The 20,478-nt window shown below is 41.1% G+C and overlaps 1 protein-coding gene across 1 annotated transcript in view; it reads left to right on the forward strand.

The window, feature by feature from the left end:
• Positions 1–20,478, forward strand: part of LOC145347594 (serine/threonine-protein kinase N2-like) — a 120,146-nt gene that overhangs the window by 63,993 nt on the left and 35,675 nt on the right. Inside the window, exon 2 of the mRNA XM_080195184.1 lies at positions 1,092–1,389. Coding sequence (XP_080051310.1) covers positions 1,092–1,389 — 298 coding nt within the window. The remainder of the gene's footprint in view (positions 1–1,091; positions 1,390–20,478) is intronic.

The raw sequence follows: 20,478 nt of genomic DNA on the forward strand, positions 1-20,478 counted from the left end.
ATCAGGTCCATTCATCCACATTCATTTTCTGGAAAGCCCTACCTAACAAAAAGTTGGGCACTAACCCGTGATAGCTGGACAAAATTATACTGGAGCTCTTCTACACACCATCTGTGGTTAATAGCTTCTGTCATCACCTGTTGCAAAGAGGTTGCATGTTGCTTTCCATTTGCGTGTAGTTGGAACAGAAATACTTGTGCACGCACTGTTCAGGGCCAGCCAGATAAAAGGAATGCTGATTTCCATTTGCTCTGGGTTGCCACATTTTTGTAGTGCTCACAGTGCATATCAAAAGACAGACTTCTAAGCTGCTACAGTTTGAAACCTAACTAATACAGGAGCTACTCTTACACTTGCTAGTGCAAGTGAAAGCTAACTATGTAATAACGTTTTCTGTTCCTAAGCTGCAGTAAAGTCAATGTGCGGCATTGGTTCCTTAATCCAGATTTGAGTTTGAGCATTGCTATTTCCCGAGGAATAAAGTTACCTATTAGAAATTCAAACAGGTCATAGACTTGAAATGTTAACTCTTGTTCTTCTCTCTACAAATGCTGCCGGGCCAGCAGTGTTTCCAGCATTTTCTATTTATATAATCAAATTATTGAGTTTGTCCACAAATACTGGCGCTGCACCAGTCACTTATTGTTGGGTTGAGCAAGGTTTAAGCTGCATAGCTGTAGACTGATATTTTAGGATGTTTATAATTAAAATAGTGTATTTAATTGTACTTTTCTTACTGTAATGTGTAGATAATCTTTGATCAGTTAAACTGATCTTTTGAAATATACTTAATGTCAGAAAAGGCAGATTTGGGCATTTTGCACTGGCATGTGACCACTTGCGACATTTCTGGTGTATGACATTAGGTAAGTGTATACTTTTAACAATGTTGTGTTTGAAAAACTGCACCTTTTGAATGGTTGACTGTGCTGTGTTCAAATGTTAGTGCATTGCCAAGTGGTTTAGATGGTTACATGCAATGGAGTAGTTTAGCAATTTTTCTTCCAAGTTTAAAAATGATCTAATTTTTGCACAGGAACAGAGTTTCTTGGACAACAATGTTTGATATAAACCTCTTGCTCCTTTTGTAGGGTGATGGCCGAAGTCACCCAGTCTCGGAGTGTTTGGGGTTAGGCCAGAATTTGGATCTGTCGGACACCATGGTGCAACAGAGGCTGGATGAAATCAAGGATTCAATCAAGCGAGAGATCAGAAAGGAACTTAAAATCAAGGAAGGAGCCGAGAACCTCAAAAAGGCCACAACTGATAAGAAAAATCTAGCCTACGTGGAAAACATGTTAAAAAAATCAAACAAAAAGCTAGATGAGCTTCACCAAGAGCTGCAAGAGTTGAATGCACACATTGTTGTGAAGGATCCTGAGCTGGCAGGTAAACAACATACGGTGCTGCTAGTATTTTTAATGATTCTTCTTCGTATAAATTTAGTGGGCTAAGAATGCAGAATACATATGGATTTGCACAAACAATGGTTGTGAAAAGTAAGAATGAATTTTGACAGCAGCTGCAGTGCAATCTGAAGAACCAGCAGCGCAACTTGAATTTTGGAAGAGGACAGCTATGCCAGCCTTCCCCAACTACTTACCCCATTTACATTTCCAGCTGGTGAAATTCCTTATCAGGTGGCAGTTAAGAGCAGAGCTGGCAAGGCCCACAAAAGTGAGTCTGTTGCTGACAGAGCAAAATAACTTGACCCTTTTTTCTTGTTCAAGTGTAGCTGGCAAACCCACACGTTAATCATCAACTGCCCATTCATAACGTAGCAGTAAATGTTACAGTTGCATTTTATTAAAATGGGATTGGTCAAAAGACATGTATGTTCTGACTTGCAATTAAGTGTGCTCGCTCTTAACCAGCTTTCCTGATCTAACTGGCCAGATGATTTTGGCTGCCACTTTTAGCAGTAAATCCCATTGAAAGTTTGTATAGAAAGAGGCATGAGATTCAGCATTTATATATGTGGCATGAGATGATCCAGCATTACCATTTTAACGTTTTTTTTACGCATCACATTCCCTGATTGAGGAACCAAGGGTGAAACTCCAGGTTTTAACTAATCTGGCTGGATAACAGATTGCCAGGGAATATATAACAAGACAAACCTGTTCTTTCCTTGCTCCTGTTCCCCACCACCCATCCAAAAAGCGATTTGGGAAGAAAAGACACCTAGTTCAATTTTAATTCTGCTTGATTATGTGAAAGGACATTCTGTAACTTCATGGTGCAGATTTATCAGTATTCCATATCACTGGGCCATGCCAATTAACAATAATGACCTCAGCCATATTGCGATGTCTGCAAGTGCTCTGATTTGTGTACTTTATTTCTACTTTCCTATAGTTGCCTTTTAATTTTTTAGCTGTTAGCTATGGTCAACCCTTTTTACTGCAGTATCTTTGAATGCAGATGCATTGATCCCAATTTTTCTACATGCTGTAAGAAAATTGAATGGTGTCAAAACATATCCAAAGTTACAAGTGGTTATCTTTATTCAGTCTTTTAGTTGTCAGTTTTATATTTCCTCCTCCCTCACAAAAGTAACGCCTGTGAATCTTTCTGGTACTAGGTCTTTGCCTTTTGGCTAAGATCAAGTGTTGGATCAAGCCCAAGATGGGGTGTAATGCCTTATCTTGTCAGCTTGGAAGTTGTTTGTCTCTTTTGTGGGGACCATGAATTGGATTCAGTTGGGTTTTGAATTTGATTTTTGGAACAAGCAAGGAATGGATTTGGGTCTGGTCCACAGTATGAGGATGGAGTGAAATTTCAAAAAAAAACAAATAGTGCGACATTTCTGTTAACCACTTTTCTTCAAATTTTAAGAACATAAGAACATAAGAAATAGGAGCAGGAGTAGGCCATCTAGCCCTTCGAGCCTGCCCCGCCATTCAATAAGATCATGGCTGATCTGTTGTGGCTCAGTTCCACTTTCCCGCCCTCTCCCCATAACCCTTAATCCCCTCTCTTATCAAGAACCCATCAACCCGCTTCTTAAAAATATTTAGCGAGGCAGCCTCCACCACTTCAACGGGCAGAGAATTCCAGAGATTCACCACCCTTTGAGTGAAGAAGTTCCTCCTCAACTGCGTTCTAAACCGCCTCCCCTTTATCTTGAGGCTGTGCCCCCTAGTCCTACTGTCTTTTTTGAGCGGGAAGAGTCTCTCCACCTCTATCCTATCCATCCCATTCATCATCTTATACGTCTCAATGAGATCTCCCCTCATTCTTCTAAACTCTAACGAGTACAAGCCTAGTTTATTCAGCCTCTCCTCATAGCTCAATCCCCTCAACTCCGGTATCAGCCTAGTAAACCTCCTCTGCACTCCCTCCAGGGCCAAAATATCCTTGCGCAGGTGCGGCGCCCAAAACTGCACACAGTACTCCAGCTGCGGCCTCACCAATGCCCTATACAGCTGCAGCAAGACCTCCCTACTTTTATATTCAATCCCCCTCGCTATGAAGGCCAGCATCCCATTCGCCTTCCTGACCACCTGCTGCACCTGCAAGCTGGGTTTTTGCAACTCATGCACAAGGACCCTGAGGTCCCTCTGCACCGTCACCTGCTGCAGTTTTTTGCCACGTAAGTAATAGTCCTTCCTACCATTCTTCCTACCAAAGTGGACCACCTCACACTTGCCAACATTAAATTCCATTTGCCATTTCCTGGCCCATTCGCCCAGCCTATCTAGATCCTTCTGCAGACTCTCCACACCCTCCGCACAATTTGCCTTTCCCCCAATCTTAGAAATTTTAGAAATTAGATGCTATTGTGTAGGGTAATTGAGCATCACATTTGAACTTAAGTACTGTTTTTGAGCAAATTGTGCTTCGAGTGTTATTTTTCCTTTTCAAACTTTAGTTTTTTTCTCTTCTGGCCCTGCTGTTGATACAGGCACTTCACAAGAGAGGTAGTAACTATTTTCCCTGCAGAAAAGCCTCACCAAGAAAAAATGACCTTAATTGGTAATTAGTGATTTGTATTTTCTTTCATGTAAAATTCAAGTTTAGCATGTTCAATTGCCTATCTGCTGTCAGTTTCAAGCATTAGAGTGTCTCACCGTCACTCAAATCTTGAAGTTAAATTCTAGATCTAACAGTTGAACTATATATATAGTATATAAATATATATATCATCCATTTACTGGCTTCTGAGTAAGTGTCTGATTTCTCTCCCTTTTTTTAAATCTGGCTTCAATCATAGAATGGAACATAACATTCCTACAGTGCATAAGGAGGCTATTTGGCCCATTTGAGTCTGCACTGTCAACAATCCTACCCAGGCCCTATCCCTGTAACCCCACGTTTTCCCTGCTAATTTCCTGATACTTAAGGAGCAATTTAGCATGGCCAACCAACTTAACCTGCACATCTTTGGATTGAGGGAGGAAACTGGATCATCTGAAAGAAACCCAAGAAGACAGGGGGAAGAACATGAAAACTCCACACAGTCACCTGAGGCCAGAATTAAACCCGGGCCCTTGGCGCTGTGAGGTAACAGTGCTAACCACTATGCCACCTTGCTGCCCAGTAACCAATTGATGATTTTTATTGGTAGTCATAAATCTACAAACAAGATCCTTGGCAAAACTATGGCTGTCTTTTCATTTTCTTTCTTCTATTTCTCATTAAGTTTCAAAATCACATCAACTGCGATGATGATAACAAGTGTTTCACAAAAACAGACGTTTTAAAACAGTGGTAAATCCCAGACATTGACATAGATTTCCCATTCTGAATTGAAGTAACAATAAATATAACTTGTACACAGCTGTGTAAATGTATCTATGTAAATGGATTCCCCAGAGCTTTGACTTCACTAGTGTTCATGGAGATCAAGCAGTCAGGATTTCAGTGGATCCAGCAGACAATCTGGTTTGTAAAGGTGTTCATGTTAAAATGTGTGTTCTGAGGAGTAGCACTTGCAAGTGTACAAACTAAATGGTAAAGGATTTAATGATGGGTAGCAATAATGCAACAGCAAAACTTGGCTGAACCTTGAATGTAGAGATACACATCAAAGGATTTTATATTGGTGTAACCGGGCAAAAATCAAGTTGTAAAAAGCTGGGGAACCAACAAGCTGGGTATTAAACGAAACAAGGCAGATGGAAAAGCAGAGAAGTTTGAGGAGATTCCAGGTTTTATTCTCACTATGTAGTTGAAAGTTTGGTAGCAGTTCACTATATTTAGCTTGTGGATACGAAAGACTTGCACTTTTCACAAACTCAGGACTTTCCAAAGCAAACCACAGCCGTTCACATACTTCTGATGTGTAGTCACTATTATAATATAGAAGGCCTACCTTCTCAACCTTGCCCCTTGCTGAAGATGTGGTAATCTTCACGTTAAAACACCACCAGTCAGCTCTCCACCTCGAAGGGGAGAGCAACCTATGATCATCTGGGACTTTGGCAACTTTACCTTTATAATATGTAAAAAGTCCCAACCCTAACATTAATTTTATAGTTAATTTTTTTGCAGCATACTCCATTGCATCTGTTATTAGAATGCATTTCACACCCACTGGTTAGCTTTCTAAATCGTTTGCTTAGGAAGGGCTGTTGAGGAAAAAATAAGTGGCAGTTTCCCACTCCAACCTCGGTGAAGAGAGGATGAAATGCACAAGAGGCCAGAGTTGGAAGAATGCCAAGATCTTAGGGTTGAATGGCTGGAGGAGGTTGCAGAGATGGGGACAATGAGGCCATGGAGGTATTTAAACACAAGGATGAGAATTTTAATTTTGAGGCTGTGTGCCAAGATAGGTCTATGAGCATAGAGGTAATGGTTGAACAGGACTTGCTGCAAGCTAAGATATGGTCAGCAGAGTTTTGGATGGAGGATGGCAGTTGGGAGGCTGGCCAGGAATGTATTGGAATAGTGTCTGTGGGTAACAAAAATATGAATGACAGTCTTGATTGAGGCCAGGGTGCAGATATATATTACAGATGTGAACTAGGCAGTCTTTTTAATGGAGAGGATTTGGGTCTTGAGTTCAGCTCGGTTAAATAGGACGCAAGTTGCAAACAGTCTGGTACTGCTTGGGACCATGGCTAGTGGGGTGGAATCAGTGGCTAGGGTTTGTGCTTAGATTTGAAGACAATGACATTAGTGTCTCCTATATGTAATTGAGGAAAATTTTCTTCATCCAACGTTGGACAAGCGCTCTGACAGTGCAAAGACAGTTGATCTGATCTGTTCCTAAATGAAGTCAGCACGTAGAGAAAAGGGATAGAACAAGGTTGCGGAAGGTAGAGCAGGGAGAGAGGTCGTTACAGGAGATTCTCAGGCTATAATTAGATCAGTAAAATTTGAATGAGGCAAGGGCAATACCACTCATCTGGCCAACATTGGATGAAGATGGTGTCAAAGAATCAGATGGAGAAGGATAAGGTGGGATCATGCACCCTAATAATTGTTGCGTAGAACGCTGCATAGGACTGTTAGAGCTGTTTCAAGGCTGTGACAGGAGCTGAAAACTGTTAGTATGTGAAAGAGAGACAGGAAATTCCCCACCAGTCTATCCAATCTGATCTAGTTAGCATTGATCCCTCTTACAATATACACACTCCATGCAGCTGGAAGAGTGTTTTTAAAGGAAGGCCAATTAGAAAAACAAAGATTCCTTTTCGAGATTCCAGTTTAGGATGATTGAAATCCAGGTCAGATAAGCTCTGATTTGTGTCACAGATGTCTGCCTACCTCTTGCATGCAGTATCCGCTGCCCCACTCAAAAATAGCTCCACTTTGCTCTTGAAGGGGTGTAGTGAGCCAACAACCTGTTTCACTGCTCTCTTGGGGCAGAGCTGCCTTGCATCCAATCCAATTACACCTTTAACAGGACTTGGAAACATGATCCCCTATTCCTTCCTAACCTATTCTGTCAAAATTTCTCTCTGTATACCATCCAATATTATTTTTAATCAAACTACATCAAGTCCCCTTTTGTTTTGCTAAAATTATAGAGAACAAGCTTTTTGAGACTATCTAAATAACTAAGGATTAAAAATTGCAAATTGATCTCGAGGCCGTGTTCCACAAAGTTCACTCACCACGTGAGCAAATGAGAGCTGTGGTGATTAGCCAAGTAAGAGGTCTCGCAACACCAGGTTAAAGCCCAACAAGTTATTTAGAATCACGAGCTTTCAGATGAATGTTTTGAAAGCTCGTGATTGCAAATAACCCTGTTGGACTTCAACCTGGTGTTGAGACTTCTTACTGTGCTTACCCCAGTCCAATGCTGGCATCTCCATCTCATGACTCACCAAGTTCTTGTAAGAACAAAGTGGAATCCTTTTGCTTTTTTGTAAAAGGAACTTCAAACCGTGGCCCCTTCAGCTATAGTTTCCTGGCAGTGGTCATGGCTGTTATGAAATTGATACACTAAAACACTTGGATCTTTCTCTTTCATCACTGATTTTCATTGTTTTTTGGATGTATGTATGTTTACAACTTGATCTGCCCACATGCAAGGCTATGACTTTTGGAGTTAAAAATATTGCCAAACAATGACCTGACCACCAGCCCTCAACTGTGCAAATAGATCTACTTGTGGCAATTATACATCTCTACAGTCCTAAACCTAGCAACTATCTAGCTGTTGATCCACAAATTTGCAGATCAGTTCCACTAACACCTACCAGAAATAAAAATCCCTGCTAATCCGGCAACCACTGAAAATTTAGCAAATGTTAATCCATTAATAGTCACTTCCTGCCCACAAGCATTCAATCCACTGTAGTGGATTACCACTAATTTCACAGATTATTTTTATGGAGAAGTATGGAATATAGGCCATTCAGCCCATGTGTGCACTCACTCAAGGAAATTCGGTTCCTTCTCCTTTTTAACTCTTTTTTATCCAATTTTCTTGAATCTGTATCTACCACCCTATCAGGCAATGCATTCCTCTTCCTACTCATTACAAAATGTTTTTTCTTGTGTTGCTTTTGCTAATCACCTTTAAATGTGTGCCCTCCGGTTATGTCAGGTTTGAATTCCAGTTTCTGTGACTGCCTGTGTGGAGTTTGCATGTTCTCCCCATGTCTGCATGGGTTTCCTTCGGGTGCTCTGGTTTCCTCCCACAGTTCAAAAAAATGTGTGGATTAGGTGGATTGACCATGCTAAATTGCCCGTTAGTTTCAGGGGATCTAACTAGGGTAAATGCATGTGATTATGGGGGTAGGGCCTAAGTGGTATGTGGCCAGTGCAGACTTGATGGGCCGAATGGTTTTCTCCTGCCCTGTAGGATTCTCTGTTTAGCACCTGTTCCTGGCTTTTCTGTATTTATAAGCCCAAGACCCCTTATGCTTTAAATTGTTATTGTTAACCATCTTAAAAGATTTGTGCATGAACTACCCGTTTGTCTCCTTGTATGCATTATTATATGTTATCACTCTTCAATCTTCCTACCTGAATGCATCCCCTCGTGCTTTTCTGTCATTGTAACTGAAGTTAATCTGCCATGTATCCGTGCATTCCACCAGCCTGTACGTCCTCTTGAAGTCTATTACTATCTCTCTCTCTTTACTATGCTTCCAAGGTTCATGTATTTTGTAAATTGAAATTGCATACTGTACGTTTTAAGTCCAAGTTGTAATATTTATCAAAAACATTGGTAATTCTAATACTGAACATTTGCTATATCATCACTATATATCTTTCTCTCCAGTCTGAAAAGCAGCCATTCAGTATATTGTTTCCTATCCCAAAACCAGTTTTGTACCCGTGCAACTCCCCCAAACATTTTATTCCGTGGACTTCAATTTTGCTAACAAGTCAAATGTATTTTAACAACTGCCTTTTGAAAGTCCCAGTTCATCATATCTGAGCTACCTTCATCCACCCTCAACTGTTAATCTCATCAGAAAAACTTGGGTTAGTCAAAGATGATTTCCCCTTAACAAATTCGAGCAGGCTGACCTTTATTAATCCATGTGTGTCCCAGTGGCTGTTTATTTTCTCCCACGTCATTTCTAAAATCTCCCACCGCCAGTGTTAATCTGGTCTGTAGTTGCCAGATTTGGTGGGTTTTTTTTGTACAAGGATGTAACGCTTAACAATCCTCTGGTCTGTAGATTATGGTTGGTAGCTGCAGTGTGGCACGATGGCATAGTGGTTAGTGCTGCTGCTTCACTGTGCCAGGGACCCGAGTTCGATTCCCAGCTTCGATTTGCGGCTTGGGTCACTGTCTGTGAGGAGTTTGCACATTCTCCCTGTGTCTGCGTGGGCTTCCTCTGGGTGCTCCGGTTTCCTCCCACAGTCTGAAAGCCATACTGGTTAAGTGCATTGACCCAAGCAGGCACTGGAGTGTGGTGACTAGGGGAATTTCACAGTAACTTCATTGGAATATTAATAAAGCCTTTCTTGTGACTAATAAATTAACTTTTAATACTCTTGGGTACATCGAGTGCATTCTATCCATACCACATGACTTATTCTACTTTAACTACTTTTAAGTACTGCCTGGATTATTTATTTTACTTTTCCCTAGTCTCTTGGCAACTTCCTTGTTGATTTGTCGCTTTTGAAAAATCTTTTTCACGGTAAAGACTGATGCAAATACTAACTTTAGTACCCCAACCATGCCTTCTGCTTTAATTCCCCAGTTTGGTCTCTACTTGGACCCTCTGTTCTTCTGATAATCCTTTTACTGTTGATATACCCAGACCTTAGCATTCTCTCTATATTAGCTGTCTTGGCAATCTTGTACTGTCCCTTTTTATTTCATTCTCCTCTGCCTCCCTCACATCATGTTAATATCTGCCATGTACCCCTTTCTAATGAGTGCTTTATCCAATCTTCCTGCTCTATCATCCAGAGGCCTCCTTGTTTTGGATGGCTTATTTTTTCCCTGTTGTAGAAATATACACAGGCTGCAGTTGAACCATCTCTCTGAAGTCACCTATTGCTCGCTTACATTTCTACTCGCCAATCCTTCGACTCAAATTTGCCCAGAGCAGATTCGACCACCTCAGTTTTCTGAAATTACTCCTCACCCAGTTAAGTATGTTTATTCTAGACTATTTCTTGTCCTTACCCATATCAATCTAAACTTTATGATACTCTGAGCATTATTTCTAAGTTGCTTCGTCAATGTGAGATTTTCCATTGACCCACCTCACTCTTGTTTAAAAATTAGTCTGTTTTAACCCTTATATGGTGGACAAATAACTTTGAGTAGACGTCTTATTAGTACAAACAATATTTATTTAAACCCACACAATAATCACCCACCCGACCAACAATAAGTTATCTTACAGAAAATACTAGAATTCAAGTACAATACAAGACCTTGACTTAACTTTGCGTGACTGACAAGTACCCAAACAGATATTGGCCTTTATCTGTGTGCTGGTCTTGATAGTTGTCGATGTAGTTTGGTCCTTTGGTCTGGTCTGGCACTCTGGCTGTGGTCTCTCTTCCTTCCTTCTCGGGTGTGGTGGCTCTCCTTTTGCTGGCGATGTTCACCATTGTTGCAGCTCGTTCATGTGGTCAGAGGGAGATTCCTGGTTGTGCAGTACCCTTTATACCCCGTTTGGTTTCACGCCCCTTTTTGGCCATTGCCAATCAATCGATCAGGACTTGATCACCCTGATCGATAAGAGTCCAATCAGGTGCTACAACACCGATCTCTGAGTGTGTCCCCAGCGGCCATGCCTGTAGGTGTTGTAGGCACATAGGTCACATACCTTCCTCCTAAATAAGGATTCACGGTGCCTTTATGTCTGGCACACAACCCATTGTGATCAGAAAGTCTCTTTCATCCTGGAGATAGCCCATATCCTGTGTATTCACTCATCAGGGTTGCAGCCTGTTTGTCTGTCTTTAAACTGCAACCTGTCGGTTTAGTTTCTTGCCCAGTTGTCCCAGAGTGCTTTATAAAATGCCATTTTAGATGGCCTGTTTGGCTACATTCCCCCCTTTGATCCTGAACGCGAAGTGTGATGGATCACAAACTCAGGACCAATATGTGTCAGGAATTCCCCAGTCACTCAACAGTCAAGCAAGGCCCAGGCATTGACATGTACAGTAATAATACATCCCTACAACATATTCCAGAAGCTACAAACAACCGCCTACAAATACAAACAACCACATATTCTAAACCCCATTATTACAATAAGCTAGTTACCCACATACAGACAATCAGATATTCTAAACACCATTTTAGGTTTAGAGTTATGCATAGGACAATAATAAGTCTTTGATGCAGATGCAAAAGGGAAATAGGTTTAAATTTGGACTGGAGGCTCATGCACTCAAAAGTGCTGAAGAGGTAGGTTTAACTCTCCAAAGTATTTGTAATTTAAAAATTATCCAAATTTGCATAATAAACATCTTTTGTCACAGTTACCATTTTAGATGTGAACTTCCACAGTCACAGCTCAAAATCTATTTCCTAGCATACACATACTATGTTTTTATGACTCAATTAATAGATTGTAACCAATGTACAAGTTCAAGTAATTCAAATAATTTTCTACTTGTTTAACAAATTATAGAGAACTCCTCCAGCATTCTGTCTACTTTACCAATTTTATTTATGAATAACCATAACTTGCACAAATGGTTTATTTGTTCCCCTTTTAAGCATTTTACTCTTGTAACCCCAAATAACTAAATACAGGGAAAATCCCATCATCTGTTGTAAAGTCATTGACACTCTCCAGAGCCCTTAACTTTCCAGAAAAATTAACTCCCAACTTGTTAGCATTTACATACATTGGACTGAACAAACATTACATGTGAACACGAGGATTACCACAGATAACATTTACTCAGTATACAAATGTCACAAAACAAACAGATATTACTTTGTAAAACTTTCTCTCATTCAAATGGTTACATCATAAACTGAGAATATGTTTCAATGCATCCCTCTTTGAAACACAAAACTCATACAGACTCTCTTTCCATTAACCTTTATTTGTCAAAATTAAACTAACTTATCTCTTTAGAATTTAAGCAACTTCCCATTTATAAGTTGGTTATTTTGTGTACTCAATTTGTTCTATCAGTTAAATGTCACAAACTGTAATGCTTAAGTGTAACCAATCACTTTAGTTTGAAAGTTAATAGTGAGAAAATCTGAATGAACCAAACTCTTCAAGTCTCAGTCATTGGTTGTGATAAACAATCTTGCTTGTCTTGAAGCTGCTGGGCTTGTTATTCATGAGCCGTCTATTTAAAACAAAACACAAGATACATTTGGCTTGGAGCCAAATGAATTAATTTGGTCTCAAAAACTGTCAAATTAAAACAAAAATAAAACTTAGAACCTCCAATGTATATAATTTTTAATTGCCGGATTAGGAACAGAAGATGGTGAAATCTATATTGATTAAGAAAACCCAAGAAATAAAACATTCCAATGTGATGTCACGATTCCTTCAAGACAAAGGAAAGAGCACATAGTTCCCTCCAAGGTTAACAAAATTCAAACTCAGGATTATTCAAAATTCAAATTGGTTATTTCAAACTTCAATTTATGTTCTTCGATTTTGAAATTTCAATTTACTTTCCAAACATTGTGTTCAAAGTAACATCCCACACTCTCTATGATTAGATCCTGCAATGTCTTCTTCCTTACTGGACCAGAAATATACCAATTTGAACAGATTCTCCTGAACACATTTCAGAAATTCTTTCCTTTATGCTCTTTAACATAGTCTTTGCCATTTTCAAAATGAAAACAAATAGTGCTGAAAGAACTCAGCAGATCTGACAACATTTGTGGAAATCTGAAACTGTGATAATGTTTTGAGTCTGTATGACTCTTCAGCCCTTTATCCCTTTGTGCCAGAATCAGAATTGCACAGTTGTGATGTCACCATCCTTGTCTGTATTCAGTGCTGAATGTTACTTTTGAGTGTGCCATAATCCTGGAGGAAAAGTGCACTGTCTTCCTTGCCCTTCTAGGTGGCTGTCTATTTAGTGGGCACACATTTGCATTTCTGTTTGTCTTGCTGCAAACTGACTACCTCCTGAATCCTGTGATCCAGGAAGCATACAGTTAGTCCAGTGTTGCCTCCAAGTCAAACTCTCAGCATACACTTGAGCTGCTGGAGAGTGGACCCTGGAATACCAAAAGTGTCCTAGAATTTTCACAAGGCACAGGGATTGCAGACTGCAGGTTATTGCTGTTTCTTCATTCATTTCATTTCATATATAATCAGACAATTCAATTGGATTATATTCAATAGTAACTGTTAACCGAATTACTTAAACCCGTCATTTGCACATCTACAAAAGTGCACCCTAATCCTAAAGTAGCCGACAACCTAAGCAACTAGGCCCAATATATGATGGGTGGAATTTTTCCTTCCTGCCCACCACAGGAATCGTAGCAGACGGGACAGAAAATTTGGTGGACTGTACAAAGGTCCATTGACCTCGGACGGGAATTCCCAGTCTTGGGATGAGCACAGCTGGAAAATCCTGCCTAATGAGTAATGAACCGGCATTTCAAACAATCTGATGATGCAATGTCCTTCCTAATGTCATTGAAGGTGATATTAGATTTGAAAGGGAGCGTCTAATTTGACTTATCTTAGTGGGTAATATATAAATGGATGGGTTGAAATAAATATTTGATGCAATTCAAAACCAATTCATTCTCCTAAAGAGAAACAAATAAGGAAAAAGGCTGTTGTGTCAAGTTCAATTAAGTGCTTGAAGAAATGCAAGGAAAATGGAAATCTAAATAATTATAAGAACTATTTAAAAAAAACTTAAAGGACTACAAACTAGTGCTCAAAGGGAGAATATGAAGAGAACAAGCAAGAAATATTAAAGCTGATTGTGAATATTTACAAAAATGGTAGAGTGGAAGTGGTAAAGGGAATTGTGAACCCATTGAAGAAAGATCCAGAAGAGACTGTGGTGGTCTATAAGGAAATGATGAACTTGTTGCCAAGTAGGAACGGTCACGGTTTTGTCATACATGGAGTGGTTTTCCTTGGGACCTGATTTGATTTTACTATTGTCACATGTATTTCATGTGTATATTTCACACAGTGAAAAGTATTTTTCTCGCACACTATACAGTCAAAACATACCGTTCACAGAGAAAGAAAGGAGAGAGTGCAGAATGAAGTGTTACAGTCATAGCTAGGCTAGAGAAAGATCCACTCAGTGCAAGAGAGATCCATTCAAAACTTGGATGACAGCAGTGAAGAAGCTGTTCTTGAGTCGGTTGGTGCATGTCCTCAGACATTTGATTCACAGAATACTACAATGCAGAAGAGGCCCTTTGACCCATGGAGTCTGCACCAATGCATGAAATGCCCTGACCTGCCTATCTAATCCCAGTTCCCAGCACTTGGCCCATAGCCTTGACTGTTATGGCATGCCAAGTATTCATCCAGATACTTTTTAAAGGAGGTATCCTGCCTCCACCACCCTCCTAGGCAGTGCATTCCAGACCATCACCACCATCTGAGTAAAAAGGTTTTTCCTCAAAGGCTCTGAGCCCTCACTTTTAGCTTATGTCCCCTTGTAATTGACTCCTCAACAAAGAGGAACAGCTGCTCCCTATCCACCCTATCTATGCCCCTCATAATTTTGAACACCTCAATCAGGTTGCCCCCTCAGTCTTCTCTGTTCCAACAAAACAACCCAAGCTTATTCAACCTATCTTCATCACTTAAATGATCCATCCTAGGGAACGTCTTGTTGAATCTCTGTACCCCTTCCAGTGTGTTCACATCCTTCCCATAATGTAGGGACCAGAACTGGACACACTGCTCCAGCTGTGGCCTCACCAACATTCTGTACAACTCCAGCATGACCTCTCTGCTTTTGTAATCTATACCCTGATTTGTATTTTTTTCCTGATGGAAGAAGGTGGAAGAGAGAATGTCTGGGGTGCGTGGAGCCCTTAATTATGCAGGCTGCTTTTCCGAGGCAATGGGAAGTGTAGACAGTGTCAGTGGGTGGAAGGCTGGTTTGAGTGATGGACTGGGCTTTGTTCACGACCCTTTGTAGTTCCTTGTAGTCTTCGATGGAGCAGGAGCCATACCAAGCTGTGATACAACCAAAAAGAGTGTTTTCTATGGTGCATCTGTAAAAGTTGGTTTGAGTTGTTGTGGGCATGTCATATTTCCTTAGTCTTCTGAGAAAGTCAACACATTGGTGGGTTTTCTTAACAATAGAACTGGCCTGGAGAGTCCAGGACAGGTGGTTGATGATCTGGACACCTAAAAAATTAATGCTGTCAACCATTTCTACTTCCTCCTTATTGATGTAGACAGGGGCACGTCCTCCACGATGTTTTCTGAAGTCAGTGACGATCTCCTTCATTGTGTTGACATTGAGGGAGAGACTATTGTCATCACATCAGTTCGCCAGATTCTCTATCTGTTTCCTGTACTCATCATTGTTTGAGATCTGACCCACTATGGCACTATCAAAACCAAACTTGAAAATTGAGTTGGAGGGGAATTTGGCCACAATCATAGGTGTATAAGGAAATAGTAAAGGATGAGGCCATACTTCTGGTGTTGGGGATGATCATGGAGGAGGAGGTGTTGCCTATCCACACCGACTGCGGTCTGTAGGTTAGGAAATGCAAAATCTAGTCGCACAGGGAAGAGCTGAGCTGAAGGAGATGGGGTTTGGAGATGAGTTTTGTGGAATAATGGTGTTGAAGGCTAAGCTGCAGTCAATAACAAAAGACAACTATGTCAGACTTCTATTTATCAAAGTATTCCAGGATTGAGTGCAGGGCCAGGGAGATGACATCTGCTGTGGACCTGTTGGGGTGATAGACGAACTGTAGTGGATCCAGGCAATCTGAGAGAATTGATTCACGCCGTGACTAACCTTTCTAAGCACTTCATAATGATGGATGTCAGAGCCACTGGATGATGGTCATTAAGCATGCTATCTGGGTTTTCTTTGGTACCGGATGATGATCGTCACCTTGAAGCAAATAGGAACCTCAGATTGTTATAAAGAGAGGTTGAAGATATCTGTGAATACCCTCACGAGCTGGTCTGTGCAGGATCTGAGTGCTTGTCTGGGTATCCCATCCGGGCCAGTTGCTATTAGTGGGTTGACCTTCAAGAGGGTTGCTCTGATGTCTGTAATGTTGACCTCAGATACTGGTTCTTCCAAGATGGCGGGCATGCTCATGTTGACCTCTTGCTCAAAATGGGCATTGAATGCATTGAGCTCATCAGAGAGGGTGCATTGGTGCTGGCGATTTTGCATGCCTTCATCTTGGAGCCTGTTACGTTTTGCACTCCTTGCCATAGTCAACAAGGGTCCGTGTGGCTAGCCTGGGACTGTAGCTTGGTCCGGTACTGTCTTTCAACATCTTTAATGGATCTCCTTAGATTGTATCTGGCTTTCTTGTATCGGTCAGGATCACCTAGCGTGAACACCTCAGACCTGGACTTCAGTACGCATCTCTGTTTGTCCATGGTTTCCGGTTGGGGGAACACAGATTTGCTGCTTTGGCACACAGTCTTCTACACATTTATTAATGAAATCAGTTACTGTAGTGGCATCCTCGTTCAGGCTGGTCACAAGAGTTTTTAAATACTGACCAATCTACTTACTCTTAAGCAGTCCTGTAGGAGATGTTCTGATTCTTCAAACTAACATTGCACAACGACTTTTGATAGATTCTTTAACCTGTGCTGGGGCCTCAGGTTTTCACCATTTATATCAATGACGTGGGTCGAAGAATGGATGTGTTATCCAGTTATGCAGATGAAATTAGATTAGAAGGCACAGTAAGTTGTGTAAATGTGTGCAAGAAGTGACAGCAATGGGTCAGTTGAGCAAAACTGACGCAGGGATTTTAATGTGGATAAGTGTGATCACATCCACTTGAATTCAATAAAAACAAATGGGATTAACAATGCAGGATGAGCAGATAGATTGGGTGTCCTCGTGTATCTAAATCATTGTTTTTGTATCAGTGAATCTAGCTTTTAATAAAAAGGCCAATGGATTGTTGGCCTTTATCTCAAAGAACTTGAAATACGTTAGTGATGAAATTATGCTTCAGTTAATCAGAGCTTTGGTCAGGCCATATCTGAAATCCTAAAGTTTGTTTATTAGTCACAACTAAGGCTTACATTAACACTGCAATGAAGTTACTGTGAAAATCCTCTAGTCGGCACACTTCGGTGCCTGCTCAGGTCAGTGCACCTAATCACATCTTTCAGACTGTGGGAGGAAACCGGAGCATCTGGAGAAAATCCACGCAGACAAGGGGAGAACGTGCAAACTCCACAAAGATAGTGCCTCTGTTTTGAGCACCAAATCTCAGGACAGATGTACTGGCTTTTGAAGGGGTCTAGTACAGATTCATCCAAACAGTGCTGAGGCTTAAATTTATAAGGACAGGTTGCATAAACTTCACTCCTGTGAGTGTACAAGGTTGAGAGAGTCTAATTGAGATGTTTAAAATGATCAAGTAGTTCATTAGGGAGGATCAGTTTGCTTTGGGGCAATCCAGAATGATGAAGCATGGCCTGGACATTAGACTAGGTGATATTGTCATGTGTGAAATCAGGAATCACGTTTTCGCATTCAAAGCAGTGCATATCTTACTCTTCCCAAAAAGCTGTGGATGCTGGGTCAGTTGAAGTGCTCGTTGACTTTTCATTATGTATGACGCAAGATGGAGAAATAATAGTAGGAGGGATTACTATTTAAAGGGCGAAAAGTTGCAGCATGCTACAGTGCAGAGGGACCTGGGGGTCCTTGTGCATGAGTCGCAAAAATCCAGTCTGCAGGTGCAGCAGGTGATCAAGAAGGCGAATGGAATGCTGGCCTTTATAGCGAGGGGGTAGAGTATAAAAGCAGGGAGGTCTTGCTGCAACTGTACAGGGTACTGGTGAGGCCGCAGCTGGAGTACTGTGTGCAGTTTTGGTCGCCGCACTTGCGCAAGGATATTTTGGCCTTGGAGGGAGTGCAGAGGAGGTTCACTAGGCTGATACCGGAGATGAGGGGGTTGGACAATGAAGAGAGACTAAATAGACTGGGCCTGTGCTTGTTGGAGTTTAGAAGGATGAGGGGGGAATCTTAGAGACGTATAAGATAATGAAGGGGATGGATAGGGTAGAGGTAGAGAGATTCTTCCTGCTTAGAAAGGACAGCAGGACTAGAGGGCACAGCCTCAAGATAAGGGGGGAGCAGTTTAGATCGGAGTTGAGGAGGAACTTCTTCACTCAAAGGGTGGTGAATCTCTGGAATTCTCTGCCCATTTGAAGTGGTGGAGGCTACTCGCCAAATATATTTAAGTCACGGGTAGATAGGTTTTTGACAGACAAGGGAATTAAGGGTTATGGGGAGAAAGCGGGAAAGTGGAACTGATCCACTTCAGATCAGCCATGATCTTATTGAATGGCGGGGCAGGCTCAAAGGGCTAGATGGCCTACTCCTCCTATTTCTTATGTTCTTAAGGTGGGTAAATGGAATTGAGGTTCTGTACTAATTGAATAGATTGTTGGGTTAAATTTCTGGATCAGACTTGAATGATTCAGTGTTCTAATCCTGTTCCAGTTTTCTGTGTTGGACTTTGCATAACTGCATTTCTGTGTTGGACTTTGCATAACTGCATTTATTGCTCATGGATTTCTTTGGTACCAAGATTGAGACCATCTGATCAGCTTCCTGTGCCACATTCTTTCCTTCCCCTAGCCTGCCAAGCTGAACTTCTCAGATTCCGCTTGCCTTAGCCCTGAACTATCTCTCCCCATGCTCTTTCCTAGTTCGAGACCCAACTCATGTTCTCAATTTTATTCCAATTAAAATAATTAATGACTAAAATAATTAATGACTAAAATAATTACTACAACTCTCTTGTTCCCACGTTAGCTGACACTTATCAATTCTCTCTGCTCAAGTTGTCATGACACCTTTGTTCCTGCAAGTTATCTCCAATCTCTTGGTCCTTGAACATGTTATTGCCTCAAATCCTCTCATAGAACATAGAACACTACAGCGCAGAACAGGCCCTTCGGCCCACGATGTTGCGCCGACCAGTTTTTTTAAAAAAAAACACTGACCCACTAATCTAAACCAATCCCTTTTCGTCCATAAATCTATCCACAGATCTCTTAAATCTCATCCTTGCCATCTTCCCCAAAACTCCAAATCTCTCCAAACAGGTTCTGCCCCTATCACAGTACTGAAACAGCTCTTATCAAAGTCTCAAATAGCATCCTGTGCAAACTACAAACTATCCTTTTTGCTCCTTTATTGGTCTGCAGCCTTTGACACAGTTAATCAGAATATCCTCTTCCAGTGCTCTCCGCTGTTATTAATTGGGACTGTACTTGCCTAATTCCACTATTGTTTATCTGATTGTAGCCATGGAATCGCTGTTACCTCGGGTGATACAAAAATTTATCTTTGGCCCCTTCCTCTTTCTCAGCTACGTGCTGCCCGTCGGTGACTTATCCAGAAACACACAATCAGTTTCCACATGTATGCTGACAACATCCAGCTTTGCCTCACCACTTGACCTGTCTACTGTATCTAATTGTCAGACTGCTTGCCCTACGTCTAGTGCTGTATGAGCAGAAATTTCCTCCAATTAAATATTGGGAAGACTTGAAGCTGTTGTCTTCCAATCGTTTGCTCCTTGAGTCTGTTCCTTGGCCTGATGACGGTCTGAAGCTGAAACAGACTATTAGCAACCTCAGTGTCACAATTGATCCCAAAATGAGCTTCCAGCAACATGCTTGGCATTGTGGAGACTGCCTGTTTCCATCACTGTAATATCACCCCACTCTGCCCCTGCTAGCCCCTCTGCTGCTGAAATTCACTACAAGATCTGACTATTCCAGTCTGCTGCTAGCTGATTTCATGCATTCTGCCATCTAATGTCATCCAAAATATTGTTTATGTCCTAACTCGCACGAAATTTAGTTCACCCCGTGCTCACGTACCTACATTGACCCCTATTAAGAAATTTCTCTCTTTAATTCTCATCCTTGTTTTCAATTCCCTCCTATTGCTGTCAACCTCTCAATTCTTTCTATCTCTATAATCCCCAGTTCTAAAACCCTCTTGAGATAGCGACACTAATTAATTCTGGCCTCTTGAGTGAGCCAATTCTATTGGTGGCCTCCAACTGCTTAGATTCTAAACCACTGCACCTCTTACCTTTATGGTAGTCCTTTTTAAATCTACCTATTTGACCAAGGTTTTGGCTGCCTTCCCCATTATCTCCTTTAATGTAACTGGGTGACTTTGCACTTTTGAGCAGACTCAATGGGCCAAATGGCCTAATTCTGCTGCCATAACTCTCTGGAGTCCTTGGGATATCTTATTACATTAAGGTACAACATAAATATGTTATTGTGGCCATTGTCTTTTGTTTGAGTAAAAGTTGTGAGCAGAAGGTTCAGCATCTTCTATTTGCTCTCTCTGGTAATAATTTTGAAGACCAGTTTTCTTTTTGGTGTGTAGCCCATGAAAACTGAATAGAAGCCACTCAGT

This window comes from Carcharhinus amblyrhynchos, chromosome 9 (assembly GCF_965287045.1).
Source record: "Carcharhinus amblyrhynchos chromosome 9, sCarAmb.v2.hapA, whole genome shotgun sequence".
NCBI lineage: Eukaryota > Metazoa > Chordata > Chondrichthyes > Carcharhiniformes > Carcharhinidae > Carcharhinus > Carcharhinus amblyrhynchos.